Raw genomic sequence first — 14,924 nt, forward strand, 5'->3', positions numbered from 1 at the left:
CACAAGCGAGTTGAAGCGGTGGTTGATTATGATTTCACTTTTCTAACTTTAGTTAGGCCTCATCCATTCCACACTACTGCGTTTTAGTTTAGAAACGGAGAATTAAAACGAATACGTTCTCCGTCCACACACCAGTGTTTTAGCTGCATATTAGAATTGATCTCCGTCCACATTAAAACGACTGAAAACGCGGATCACGTGACCATTCGCCAACACTGGGCATGCGCGTGCCGGTGTAAACAGGCGCATGTAGGCAGTTATAGCATTGTAAAATGCATTATTTACTTGCACAACAGCTGCTAGCAAAGACATCAACGTCAGTAACGCTTGTAATTCGTTATCCATGTTGCAGTCACTAACGTTACGTAGTCCAGGCTGCTTTTGTATGTTTTCTTCCCGGGGACGGGTCATGTGATGGGTGTCTGACGAATCAGGGAAGGATACGCCATGACTGATGACACCCAATCATAGAGCCGAGCGTGAGCCGGGTTAGTGACATCACCAACCCTAAAGTTTACATAAACCCCGCCCCCGGAAACGCAAAACTGCATAAATGTGTCATACTGTACATATTTTATCTTATTTTGTATAATTTTATTTATATTTATATTTAATTTATTTGTTTTAGAATGGATAATGCGTCTGTTTTTCCTTCGTTTAGTATTTCTATTATTATTATTTTTTCTACCACATAATTGATAATTATGGCATAAAAAGTTTAATTATGAGATTTTAAAAAATGTGAAATTATGATGATAGAAAATGGTCATAAAATCTAAACCCTGATTTTTTTTTTTTTTATGCAAGATACCTACTAAGAGTATTTGATTTATACTATATCATGACGAACATTTAAGTTGACTTCAGGGGAGAACAATTTTACAAAATGTGTATAATATGAATGTCTGTCTCTTTAATATTATATTTGAGTGTTGTGCTGAAAGAAACAGACCGAAACAAACAGTGAACTAAGAGACACATGAGTGTGTTTATGAGAGATTGTGTGCTAATCAAAGGGGGTGTTTTCTCCATCCATCATTTTTCCCGTCATAAAAGTGTGTCGACGTGTCTGAGAGTGATTACAGGCTTCTGATGTGCTCTGACGAGTAGATTGCAGACTCCTCTGGCATCTGCGCTCGCTCTCATTGGTCAACTGGGGTCGCCATGGCGTCTCTCGTGACCTCATTACAGTTCCAGCATGATCTCAGTGTCTTTGGAACATGATGATGTAATATACGGAACCTAAAGGGTAGAAGCAGCCAGTAATATCAGTCTAACGACCTTTAATGTTATCAGTGTCTTAATGATATCAGGCGTCTAGGAGGGTGGAGGGCAGTTTTCGTTACTCTGTGACTTTTTCTGCCAGTGTTGTTGTTTTTATTTGCGGTGGATGTTTGTTAACATCCTGGCTCCAGAAGATTAGACTGCTTCAGTCTGCTCGTGGGGCCGCCATGTCCAGCCACAAGTGATTAGACATGGAGACAGGCATCTCGGTTCTTTCTCGGTCTTTTCCGAGCTACCTGAGACAATGCCTGAATGATTAGAAATCTGTTTGAAATCAATTACTTTTACAGAAAATATCCAACTCTTCTTGGTTTTGAAATTCAACATAACGTCCAAATCGACTGTTTATTTTCTTAATTTTTTATCCCTGTCTTGTGATGCATGATTTTTTGCACAATGTGTCATTCTAAAGAAGCTAAATTTAACGAAACGACTTTCTTTATTGGCTGATATCAAGTCGCTCTCATTTTTTTTCCCCAATGTGAAATGTAATGGCCACTTTTCCTTATCTGCCAGAATTCCCAATGTATAAAAAGTTCCACATTACCAAATTTTGTTTCGAATCTTCAACCATATATAAAAACTAGGGCTGTCAAAAGATTAATCGTGATTAATCGCATCCAAAATAAAAGTTTGTGTTTGCATAATATATGTGTTTGTACTGTGTATAATTATTATGTATAAATACACACACATTCATGTATATATTTAAGAAATATTTGCATTTATATACTGTATATACATTTATATAATTTATATTATATATAAATATAACCAATTTTTCTTAACTATATACATGATTGTGTGTGTTATATATATATATATATATATATATATATATATATATATATATATATATATATATATATATATATATATATATATATAAATAATTATACACAGTAAACACACATATATTATGTAAACACAAACTTTTAATTTGGATGCGATTAATCACGATTAATCTTTTGACAGCCCTAATAAAAACGTGTGCTTGTATGATTTCTCCTGATTGGCACTGTGTATTGCCGCAAGACGTACTTCTTTTCAAATAGTCATTTACAGAGTCAAACCGAACAAAGGAGTGACTGTGATGCTGTAAAGAGCGCAGTGGAATCTCTCAAATACATCTGAAGCTCTTGAGGCAGAAGAGACTGTCCTTTTTAGAGCCATTAGCATTTCCGGTTCTCGTCTGCACTTCCTGGAGATTATATGAATGATCTTTTGCTTCAATTATTCCTCTTCTGGCCTGAAGCAACTTTTAAGTGCGTCACTGTTGCAAGCCATGTTTTAAGTGTGGTATATTCTGTACTTCTTTTAGCAGTTTCTTCCATCTATAGAGTCCCACTGTAGTCAATAATTGTATCCCTTAAAACTCATCTTTGATCACCAAAATTACATATTTAAACGTTATTTTTCCTGTGAAAAAATATAGAAATATATAATAAAATGTGTTCTTCATACCTTAAAATAGCTTTAATGTAACTCAAAACCCTTGCTTTATTTAGTATATGCAGATCCATGAATATGAAAATTATGAATTGACATCAAACAGCTGATAACGTGTTGCTAATGTTACACAAACCATGCTCCCGTTAGCCATCTCAGAGTCAGACGTCTGCCTTCTATAAATCAGCATCCTTAGAAACACTTTGAACGTCAGTGAACGTCAGTGGAGAAAGGAATATAGTTGTTCAGCATAACATCGTAATATACATCATATACATAATTAAACAGAATAAAAAATAAACAGAAAAATATACCGGGATATACTTCCCTTAAAACTCCCCTGCTATGCAGCATAGTTAATAAAATGCTAAAGCACGCCCCCCTCGTGATGGGATTGGTTACAACATATTTGTGAACAACTGCGATTTCAGACTGAATTTTTTGAGACTGTATTTGGTTCACTGCAGTTTTAAGGAGACTTATGAATTTGCACATGGTTTGTGTAAAGGCATATATATATATATATATATACACACACACACACACACACACAGACAGACACACACAGACAGACACACATAAGACATATAAACAACCTTAAAAAACTTGATTTTCACCATAGGGGTCTTTAAAGGTTTCTTGCAGCGAATTCAGTTGTAATTAACTTTTTCACGTCCATTATATCGTCTGTCAGATGAAAATCATTTTGAAAAGTAAAGCGCAGAAAGCCTTGCTATTTGAAGTCTCATTCATGTTTGTATCTCAAATAGAGCAGGAATTAATGTTAATGATAATGTTAAAAGACAATGAACTGTAAATATGTGTTATTCTTGAGATCACCTTTAATCCAAGCCACTCCATGAAGAGAACATGTGTAACTGGTTTCTGTGTTATTCAGGTGGGTTGTGGAGCGTGTTCACGTTAGGCGGAGTCGGCACCAGACCGGGGGCGGAGCAAGAGCAGAACCCTCTCCCGCTGTCCAATCAGAGCCTGCTATTACTGCTGGTTCTGGCTAATCTGACCGACGGACCGGACTGTCCGAACCCCTACCGCCAGGCTGTTACCTCCTTCAAAAACACTCAAGGTAAACCAGACCGTGTTTTTTTCCGTGTTTTTTTTAAGGCAAATTAATTTCACATAAAGTGCTAATGAAACTCTGTTGTGTGTGTGTTCAGATACCTCGTCCATCCCGTCTCCTCAGCCTCACACGTTTCAGATCAACTTTAACAGTCTGTACACGGCACTGTGCGAGCAGCAGAAATCTGACCAGGTGACATTACTGCTCTACACGCTACTGCACCAGAACAGCAACATGAGGACGTACATACTGTCCCGCACTGACATGGAGAATCTGGTGAGCGCACACACACTCAGCACCTGTCCATATGCAGAATATATGCATTCATTCAAATGCAGTTACAAATTCCTGACTCTTGTCAATCTTTTTTTTTTATTGGTCGACCGATATATCAGATGATAATTGGCTTTTTTTATTTTAGGCCAGTAAGTTCTGTTTGGCTGATGTGTTGGAAGCTTGTCAATTATTAGACAGAACTGTTAAACAAAAAAGTATTATAGCGTTTGCTTTTCTATTATGCATGTGAATTTCGTAGTGCTTTCCTTCATTCAAAGGCAATTGTAATTTCCTGACTCCTGTCAATCATTCACTGTGGACGGGACTTTTTTCACTGGGACTGTGTTTTTGTTTTGTGGTTGACTGGTATATTGGCTAATATTTGATTACAGAATCTGGAAGTTGCCATCTAAAGTATAAATCTTTATTTATTTATTTTTATTGGCTTTCTGCCACCCTGCCCATTAAAATCATCAATAGCGGTCGACCACTAGTTTTTTGTTTTACCACAATAATAAAGTATCTTCTCTTTCTGTCTATGTAGGTGTTGCCGATTCTTGAGATCTTGTATCATGTCGAGGAGAGAAACTCTCATCATGTGTACATGGCCCTCATCATCCTCCTCATCCTCACAGAGGACGACACCTTCAACCGCTCCATACATGAAGTGGTGAGGTCACACACACTCTGTGGGATGAAACCATTGAATCTGTCATGAAAGCTTCATTTGAGAATCTGTAGTGGTTTAAGGCCCCGATATTTCATTCTAAATTTTGAAGAACGAACTGATGTGACGTCATTTCAAACAAAATCTGTCCAAAATGGGAGTTTGAAACGGCTTATCAAAGTATACTTTCCAGAAAAGAAGGCTCTGCTGCCTTAAGCTGATTTAAACATATCCACATCGATCAGATGCTTTCTTCACTGCAGTTTTCTTTGTGTGTTAATTTTGTTATTGGAAGGAAAGCATGCAGCACATTTTTACATATTCATCTAAACGTCATTCTCAGCAGTGTGGGCGTCGTCGGGATGTTTGCTAACAGTATATCGCTGGTCATGTATTTCAAACTGATTTTTACCTGAAGAACTTTGCTGTGAGTATATCGGGGTCTTTAGATGTATATAATAAATGATCCGCTCCATGACTCCAGATCTGTAATTCCAGGCCTTTATATGTCGCATCTTTGAATGTTTTTTTCTCACACGCAGACACTGTTAGTTCAGTATATGCACAAACATTTGTTTTGAGGATGTTTTTTTTTTTTACAAACAATTACAGAGGTGCCTTGTAACACTTTAATTAAAGCCTTAAAGATATTCACAAAGTACATAACAATGCATTATAACCTTTCATAAATAATTGTTACTAAAGTTAAAATGCATTATATTATTTGCAGATTCCTTGTTGCATCTGAAATTTGTTATTTATGTTTTAATGCTTTATACTAAAGGTTTTAAGTAAAGTGTTACTAAAATATTTTTAAGTCAGTAGATTTCATCTTGGTTTTATCATGCAATAAATCCATGCATTACCCTTTAAATAGAGGAACTTGTGTATTTATTATTAATTTATTTCTGCTTTCTCTGTTCTCTCTGTCTCAGGTGTTGAAGAACATCTCGTGGTATACTGAGCGTGTTCTAACAGAGATCTCTCTGGGCAGTCTGTTGATCCTGGTTGTGATTCGAACCATACAGTTCAACATGACGCGAACCAGGGTGAGACCAGAACCAATGACAAAAACAATCATTTAAAAGTGAAGCTCCATAAATATCCAGATCTTTGGCCGTGGGCACATGCAAATTTATTATGTAACAGCGAGACTCACAACAACCAGCTCATGAGATTTACAGGATTTTATATTAGATCTGTGAACACATTAGTCCAGGGAGTCCAATGAACAGAGCCGGTTTTTATATTCAAAGTATAATGGAGTCATTTCATTCTGTTTTGCCCTGCGAGAAGAAACAACACACATTATTTATGCATGGTTTTATTGATTTCCCCTCCTTCAGGATAAATACCTCCACACGAACTGCCTGGCTGCCCTAGCCAACATGTCGGCCCAGTTTCGTAACTTACACCAGTACGCCGCCCAAAGAATTATAAGGTAAGTCATCCAACAACTGACTAACTATTTGATATACTGTGTGTTCATATATATATATATATATATATTAGGGATGCACCAAATCCAGATTTTTAGGGTTCGGCCGAATACCGAATCAACTGGTTAAGATTCTGCCGAATCCGAAACCGAATACCGAATCCTACTCCCATCCTCAGTCCATTAACACAGTAAACACATCAATGAAGTAAACAACGTCCACAGCAGTGGATTTTTCATTTTATTATTATATTTTAACTGTAAAATAAAAAAGAAAAGAAAAGAATAAGCAACATTATGCATTTTAACAGCAGTGATGTTGTATATTGTTTAGGGTCCTTGCCACCACGGGACAAATCGGCATTGCAAATTGAACATGTAGCTTGACTTGAATTGCCCTCTTTTGACTGAAAGTACTGCCAAACAACACTTTTTCTGCTCATGAGTTCCATTTTCACTTTCTCACAGCCTACGTCATTCGAACGGTCCACTACTGTAACGAGTGGAGATACGGTGTGGCCCCTTTAGGAGCTGCGCGCTCCCTGTTGAACTGTCGGCAGTCTGTATTGTATTGTATGCGCCTCGATACCCCATGTATGCGGGTTCTTTCTGTTTGATGCTAATTTTTATCTTATTTTATTAAGTAACGCTGTGGATGGTAGAACGTGTGACGGACAGTTACATGAGTTCAATTGGGGAATAAAGTGCGAGTTGTGAGATGCCAATCACCTCCATGAGTCTGTCTGGCCTCTGCTATAACTTTAGCTGTGAGCTACCTACCGGTATCCCTATTTTTCTTCCTGACACAACGCGTTACACTACGTAAACGCCATCCCGTAATCAACGGCGGCGTGACGTCGACCATCGCTACGCTACGCGCGTATTATATTGCAAGCTTATAGGGTTCGGTTCGGTGGAAAAAAAATCGGTTGGGTTTCTGCCTTTAAAAACCTAAATATTCAGCCGAAACCGAATCCTGGATTCGGTGCATCCCAAATATTTATATGTATATATATATATAAACACACACAAGGGGGTTGGACCACCTTTTGCCTTAATTCTTCATGGCATTGATTCAACAAGGTGCTGGAAACATTCACAAGAGATTCTGGTCCATATTGTCATGATAGCATCACACAGTTGCTGCAGATTTATCGGCTGCACATCCCTGAAGCGAATCTCCCCAAGCTGCTCTATTGGATTGAGATCTGGTGACTGTGTAGGCCATTTGACTTTAGTGAACTCATTGGGGCTGCTTAAATCTGATTTATCAAATTTATCATTTATTTATTATCTGATTTATCAAATAAATTCAATTTAAATTACACCTGATCAAATAAATGTGTTTTTGCAAAACGGATATAAATCCGATCTTCAATTCCCACGCTATATGCAGATTTAATGTAGTGCACGTCATCGAAAGCAACAGATGAGCTGCATTTTATTGATCATCAGCTAAAATTTCAAAATTAAAGACCGCAATAAGAGAGAGCGGCAACAGTCCTGGTAAGATCATTTCGTTTCTTTACTTTTAATGAAGATGATTGTGTGTTAAGCGTCTGCGACTTACTTTCACTTTGATAGTTTGGCTTGATGAATAGATGCTCAGCTGCTCATCTGCGGCGATGCGTGTTGCAGTAGCGTCGTTATATCTGGCTATAACATGACATATAGCCTATAACACACTCACACGTTAATTTTTTTGCATTTTTGGGAGGAGTAAAATTTACATATGTGGTTTCAACAACCAGATGCATTTACACTTGTCCAGTTTCATCTCTAATGTGGCCCAGACCTCCTCCTGAAGTGGTTTGAGCGATCGGATTCAAATCCGTCTCGAATGCGTTTCGGAGGGCATTTACACCTGGTCTTTTCACGATTGGATAGCTATCCGATCACAGAAAACGCATGAAGTGGCCAGGTGTAAACTGCCCCATTGTCATGTTCAAGAAACCAGTTTGAGATGATTTGAGCTTTGTGACATGGTGCGTTATCCTGCTGGAAGAGCTATCAGAAGACTGTGGTCATAAAGAGAAAGACATGGTCAGCAATGCTCAGGTAGACTGTGGCGTTTAATGATGCTCAATTGATACTAAGGGGCCCAAAGTGTGCCAAGAAAATATCCTCCACACCATTACACCAGCAGCAGCCTGAAGCACTGATACAAGGCAGGATGATCCATGCTTTCATGTTGTTTACACCAAATTCTGACCCTACCATGTGAATGTTGCAGAAGAAAGAGGGACTCATCAGACCAGGCATCGTTTTGGATGTGTTGAACTTGTGTGTTCAGAGATTGACTTTCTTCAGACCTCGCTTGTAACACGTGTTTATATGAGTTACTGTTGCCTTTCTATCAGCTCAAACCAGTCTGGTCGTTCTCCTCTGACCTCTGGCATCAACAAGGCATTTTCTCCCACAGAACTGCCGCTCTCTGCATATTTTCTCTTTTTCATACCATTCTCTGTAAACTCTAGAGATGTTTGTGTGTGAAAATCCCAGTAGATCAGCAGTTTCTGAAATACTCAGACCTGCCTATCTGGCACCAACAACCATGCCACGTTCAAAGTCACTTAAATCACTTTCTTTTTTTTTCACTTTCTGATGCTAAATGCATTGAGTTACTGCCATGTGATTGGCTGATTAGATATTTGCATTAACGAGCAGTTGTATTATAATAATAATAATACTCTATGTATAATAAGTGGCTAGTACATGAGAGTATATATACAGGTAATACTCGAAAAATTAGAATATGGTGCAAAAGTTCATTTATTTCAGTAATTCAACTTAAAAGGTGAAACTAATATATTATATAGACTCATTACATGCAAAGTGAGATATTTCAAGCCTTTATTAGTTATAATTGTGATGATTATGGCTTACAGCTTATGAAAACCTTTTCACAATATTCTAATTTTGAATTTGGGGTTTTCATAAGCTGTACGCCATAATCATCAACATTATAACAAATAAAGGCTTGAAATATCTCACTTTGCATGTAATGAGTCTATATAATATATTAGTTTCACCTTTTAAGTTGAATTACTGAAATAAATGAACTTTTTGCACGATATTAAATTTTTTAGATTTTTACCTGTATATTATTTTTTTAAGGAAATTAATACTTTTAATCAGCAAGGACACATTAAATTGATCAAAAGTGACAGTAAAGACATTTATGTACACATACATGCTACAAAACATTTCTATTTACAGTTTGTTCACAGTTTGCACAAAAATATGAAGCAGCAACTGTTTTCAACATTAATAATCAGAAATGTTTCTTGAGCAAATCATTATATTATACTGATTTCTGAAGGATCATGTGACACTGAAGACTGGAGTAATGGTGCTGAACATTCAGGAATAAATTCAATTTTAACATTTTAACAGTTCTTTTAACTTAAGCATAAGAGACTTCTTTCAAAAACATTAAAGTATAGCCGACCACAAACTTTAGAACAGGAGTGTGTGTATATATATATACTTAATGTGTAAGATTAAATCTTAAGATTTCAACAATTTTTTTTACCTTTTTTCTACCTTTTAATAAAAAGAAAAACTCTTGGCAATTATAAAAGTATGTGGTTTATTTGTGAGTGTGTGTTAGCCACTACTGTCGTTATCAGTTGAGTCCGTTTGTTTTCATGTTGGGAAAATGGGATTTTCATCTGTCCAGAAACTGGATCTGGTTTGAGATCAGGAAGGTGAGCAACTGTTATAGAACAAACAAGCTCTTTCTAACACTTCCATTTAGCCAACGCTCAACACAAACAGATCGTGTTTCATTGCATGTTGTTTGTGATTCACACACTGAATTAAAGTGAATGAAATGTTTGTTGACTTTGGTAGGAACACACCCGGTCACCTCAGATGCTCTGAAACCGAGACGCACAGGCTGTTGACAATCAACAGTTTGATTGGTTTGGAAATTCAGGCTTTTGTTTCCTGAATAATATCCTGAATAATATCGCACATCCTTTTATGTAACATGAAAACATCGTGCCACGTTGTGAACAACAGCGTAAAAGAGCATGTCCTCTGGCAGAGTCAGTGGCTTTAGTTTGAGCAACATTGCCATGTTTTTTTATTATTGTCCTGTCATTCTGAAATACATGTTACCATGTTTATGTTTTGGTTTTTGTTGCCCAGATTTTGCCATGACTTCATCTGGAACAGAGCAAACGAAGCTCAGAGGAGATTTAGCTTGCAAGCAGTTGATTCCTTAATTCTTAATGATTCCTTTAGTGATTCTTTTAGTACTTTAGACCGATTCAAACTGATAACACGTGAGATTGCGACCGATTTGTTTTTTACCCATTCATTAAAAATAGTCACTCAAAAGAGTCATTTGTGAATTGGACTTGGTTGTTTGGTATGTTTATTGTTATGATTTCGATTAAAAAAAAAAATATTCCATTAACGATTCTTTTAGTACTTCAGACCAATTCAAACTTTTAAGACATGAGTCTTTTGACCAATTCATTCAAAAGAACTGCTTAAAAGACACATTTAGGGATTTGAATTATGTTGTTCTGTATGTTTGTTGTTCTGATTTAGATTCTGCTTTCTTAATGATTCCATTAATGATTCTTTTGTAATTTAGATTTAAAAACCAGTAACGTGTCGTGAGATTGAGGCATTTTCGTTAAAAATGAACCGCTCAATGTTGTTCTTATGTTTGTTGTTTTGGTTTAGAATTGATTTTGGTTTCTTAATTCCAATTAACAGTTTAATCTTAATTGATTCCATTTAATTTTTCCATTCTCTTTTAGTACTTTAGACAGATTTAGACCGAGTCGTGTTTTGGAAAATACCTCTTTTTTTGATTATCATAAAAAAAAAAATCTATACAAAGATATCGACATCTGTAAATTATGTCAGATTCAAACTGTTAATACTTGATATATTGAGTGATTTTATGATTCTTTTAACAAGTTCATTGAATAGAACTGTTCAAAAGAGTAATTTGTGAATTGGATTAGATAGATCTGTGAGTTTGCTGTTCTACACTGTAAAAAATGTATTTCATTATTTGTAATCACAACCCTTTATATTTTGTCAAATCAACTTAGATAATTAATGTAGTTCAGATAACATCATATTTTGAGTTTCTATTGATTAAACCAATCTCCTTCATTGCATTAACTCAATTGTTTAATTTCAATGAACTCTTAATGATTCCATTAACGATTCTTTTAGTAATTTAGACCGATTCAAACCACTGACAACATGTTATATTGAGACTGATTTGATTCTTTTGACAATTCATTATAAAGAAACGCTCAAAAGAGTAATTCTTAAATCAGAATAGGTTGTTCTGAATGTTTGTTGTTCTGATTTTGATTCTGGTTTCTTAATTCTATTAACAGTTAATTTAGTATTTTTAAACCGATTTAAAACAATACTTTTAGTATTTTAAACCAATTTGAACTAATAAAATGTGAGATTGAGACTGAGTCTTTTGATCAACTCATTAGAAAGACTGATTTAAACTATCATCAACACTTGATATATTCAGAAGTTAATTGAAAAGAACTGCTCAAAAGAGTCATTTGTTAATTGGACTAGATCGTTCTGTGAGTTTGCTGTTCTGATCTAGATTCAGTTTTTTTTTTTTTATGATTCCTTTGTTATTTAGACTGATTCAGACCACTAACATCATGTGAGATTGAGACTGATTTGGTTCATTTCTGAGTCTTTCGAACAATTCAAAAACCTCTAAAAAGAGTCATTTGTCAGGTTGTGCAATTCACAAACTCACAGCTCAGCCAAAACATAATTTCAGTGGCGACCCAATCATGGTTATGAAGAGTTTCTAAATAAAAACTTGTTCTTGATACCCAGTAAAAACTTCTCCTCAGTCTCACTAAATCTCTCTCTCTCTCTCTCTCTCTCTCTCTCTCTCTCTCTCTCTCTCTCTCTCTCTCTCTCTCTCTCTCTCTCTCTCTCTCTCTCTCTCTCTCTCTCTCTCTCTCTCTCTCTCTCTTTCTCTCTTTCTCTCTTTCTTCATTTTACCTCATTAGGAAGAGCATGATCCTGCCAAAAGAAAAAATGTAGCACTAAAACGGCATTATGGCACGCTCTTCTGAAATGTCAGCCATTTTTTTTTCTCCAGCAATGTCAGCATTTAATTTTATTTGTTCCTTCTCCTTCAGTGTGCTGTTTTATTTCCTTTCTCTCTTGGCGGAGGGCAGAGGGATTGGCAGGCAGCGCTCGTGTGTTGTTGGCATAGTCGTTCCTGGCGGGGGGAGATAATGCTCACCCGCGGTAGCAACACGTACCGTTTACTTAAATGCCCGTAGCAACTCTGCTAATGACGGGGGAGCGCAGGGCCAAGATCACTAATTGTACATTATAGTGGCGGCGCAGAGCTTCCCTTTTAAAGCTGACGGTGTTAGCGGTTAGCTCATAAGTTAGCATAGCTGTGCGTGCCAAGCGACAGTTTTTGGTTATGTGCGAGTAAGCAAAGGTCAGTGTTTATGGTGGCTAAATTGAATAATTATGCTATTTTCTCTGATTTTATTTAAGGGTGGGGTTGCAGTTCGGGTACATGTGCTAATGTCAATCATCAGGCATGATTTTCTATGACCTTATACGCTTTTAAAGCAAACCAGACGCTGATGATCACGTAAATGGGATGTTCAGTGGTAGTTATTCATGTACTGTTATAGTTTTTATTAACATTTTGAATTAGCTTTTTATATTTTAAGGTTGTTTTTGTTTTAATGTTACTTTAATTTAGCAATTTTATGTGTATTATTTTAAATATTACTAATTTATTGTGTGTTTTAGGTTTTCCGCTTAGTTATTTAAACTTAAATTTAGTTTAAGTTGTAATATTTAGATTTTATTTAGTTTCAGCTGTATATCAATTAACAAATGTTTATAATAGTTTTAGTTACTAAAATAACCCTATAATGTTCGCAAAACATTAAAAGGCACATGGTTTATGTTCTTATATCCTTATAATATCCTTATGTTCTTATATCCTTAATTTTTTTTACATCCATGAAATCTTTCAAATGCACAAAAGGTTTTTTATATTGCAAAAAGCTCTTTAGACTTTGAAAATGTTCTTCAAACTAAGAAACAATGGTTCGTTTAATAACCGTTCTCTGAAATATTCTTTGCATGGGAAACAAAAATAGTTATTCTATGGCATCGCTGCAAAAAGCCCTTTTTATTATTATTTTTTATTATTTTTTTCACTTTAGTAAACAAATTATTTTTGAAAAGATAAAATGCAGTATATATTGTGATTTATATTGTATTAAATTATTATGAATGCCTGTATTAAATAGTTCAGCCCATTCAGCCCAAAAATAAAGAAATATGATATTTCATTTCAAAATAATTTTTTGTATCAGTTATTATGTATTGATTAGTTGTATTTTAGTTTTTGAACACTTCTTTGTTACCATCTTGCGTTAGTGACCGGTTCATTATGGTTTCTTTTCTTTTTTATTTTTCCTCCTCTTTCACAACCAAAGCAATAAATCAAATATCATTGTAGAAGTTCTGCTTTGCTCACCGAAAGGCCATCTTCAAAGTATGAATCCCTGTTTTGTCCTAAAACGAACAAGTTGCCGATGTTACGGCAAGTCTGCGTCTCTTTTCCATTGAGAGCGGTTTTAAGGATATTGTTTTTCCGTCTAATGTTTATGCGTTTCCTGTGGTGGGTGTAGATAGCACCCAGCTGCTTCACAAATGAGTAAGAACACTGTGTGTTTCTCTTTGATGCCTCTGTGTCTGTAAAAGTTTGGTATTGAAAGACTTTAATAGCTCCAGGCTGCCTGCAGGATTCTGCTTCCTGTGCGGACAGGAAGTATTTAGAGTTATGAGGCCAGTTCTGCATTAGATGAGTTGGATGCAGACCACACAGATCAGTGTGTGTGTGTGTAGTTGTATTTCTTGTTCATTGTGTGTCATGGGATGTTGATGCTGGAATGACCGTTGCCCATAAAAGACCAAAACCACAAAATGAGATGAGAACACACACACACACACACACACACACACACACACACACACACACACACACACACACACACACACACACACACACACACACACACTCGAAAGTTTAGAATTTGCTCAAGATGCCAAAAAGTTGTCATTCACTGACTTTTTAAGTTTGGAAACATGAAGGAAGTTTGGGCATCTAAAGTTATTCAGTTATTCAGCATCAGATATGTTTTTCTAGACTTAATATTATAAATATATATCATATTATATAAAATATTGGTAGTTTAATTACAGGTGAAACTCGAAACATTAGAATATGTTGCAAAAGTGCATTTATTTCAGTAATTCAACTTAAAAGGTGAAACTAATATATTATATAATAATAATAATAATAATAATTCATTACATTTATATAGCGCTTTTATATAGACTCATTACATGCGAAGTGAGATATTTCAAGCCTTTATTTGTTATAATTTTGATGATTATGGCTTACAGCTTATGAAAACCTTTTCACAATATTCTAATTTTGAATTTGGGGGTTTCATAAGCTGTAAGCCATAATCATCAAAATTATAACAAATAAAGGCTTGAAATATCTCACTTCGCATGTAATGAGTCTAAATAATATATTAGTTTCACCTTTTAAGTTGAATTACTGAAATAAATGCACTTTTGCACCATATTCTCATTTTTGAGTTTCACCCGTATATTGAGGTATATTTAATTATATGTATATGTAATTAATTGAAGTATATTAT

General features: G+C 35.6%; 1 protein-coding gene across 1 annotated transcript in view; it reads left to right on the forward strand.

Moving 5' to 3' along the window:
- Nucleotides 1–14,924, forward strand: part of dym (dymeclin) — a 76,093-nt gene that overhangs the window by 23,040 nt on the left and 38,129 nt on the right. Inside the window, exons 9-13 of the mRNA XM_079585924.1 lie at nt 3,632–3,817; nt 3,909–4,087; nt 4,632–4,757; nt 5,690–5,803; nt 6,101–6,195. Coding sequence (XP_079442050.1) covers nt 3,632–3,817; nt 3,909–4,087; nt 4,632–4,757; nt 5,690–5,803; nt 6,101–6,195 — 700 coding nt within the window. The remainder of the gene's footprint in view (nt 1–3,631; nt 3,818–3,908; nt 4,088–4,631; nt 4,758–5,689; nt 5,804–6,100; nt 6,196–14,924) is intronic.

The sequence above is a fragment of the Phoxinus phoxinus genome, assembly GCF_949152265.1.
Source record: "Phoxinus phoxinus genome assembly, chromosome: 17".
Classification (NCBI taxonomy): domain Eukaryota; kingdom Metazoa; phylum Chordata; class Actinopteri; order Cypriniformes; family Leuciscidae; genus Phoxinus; species Phoxinus phoxinus.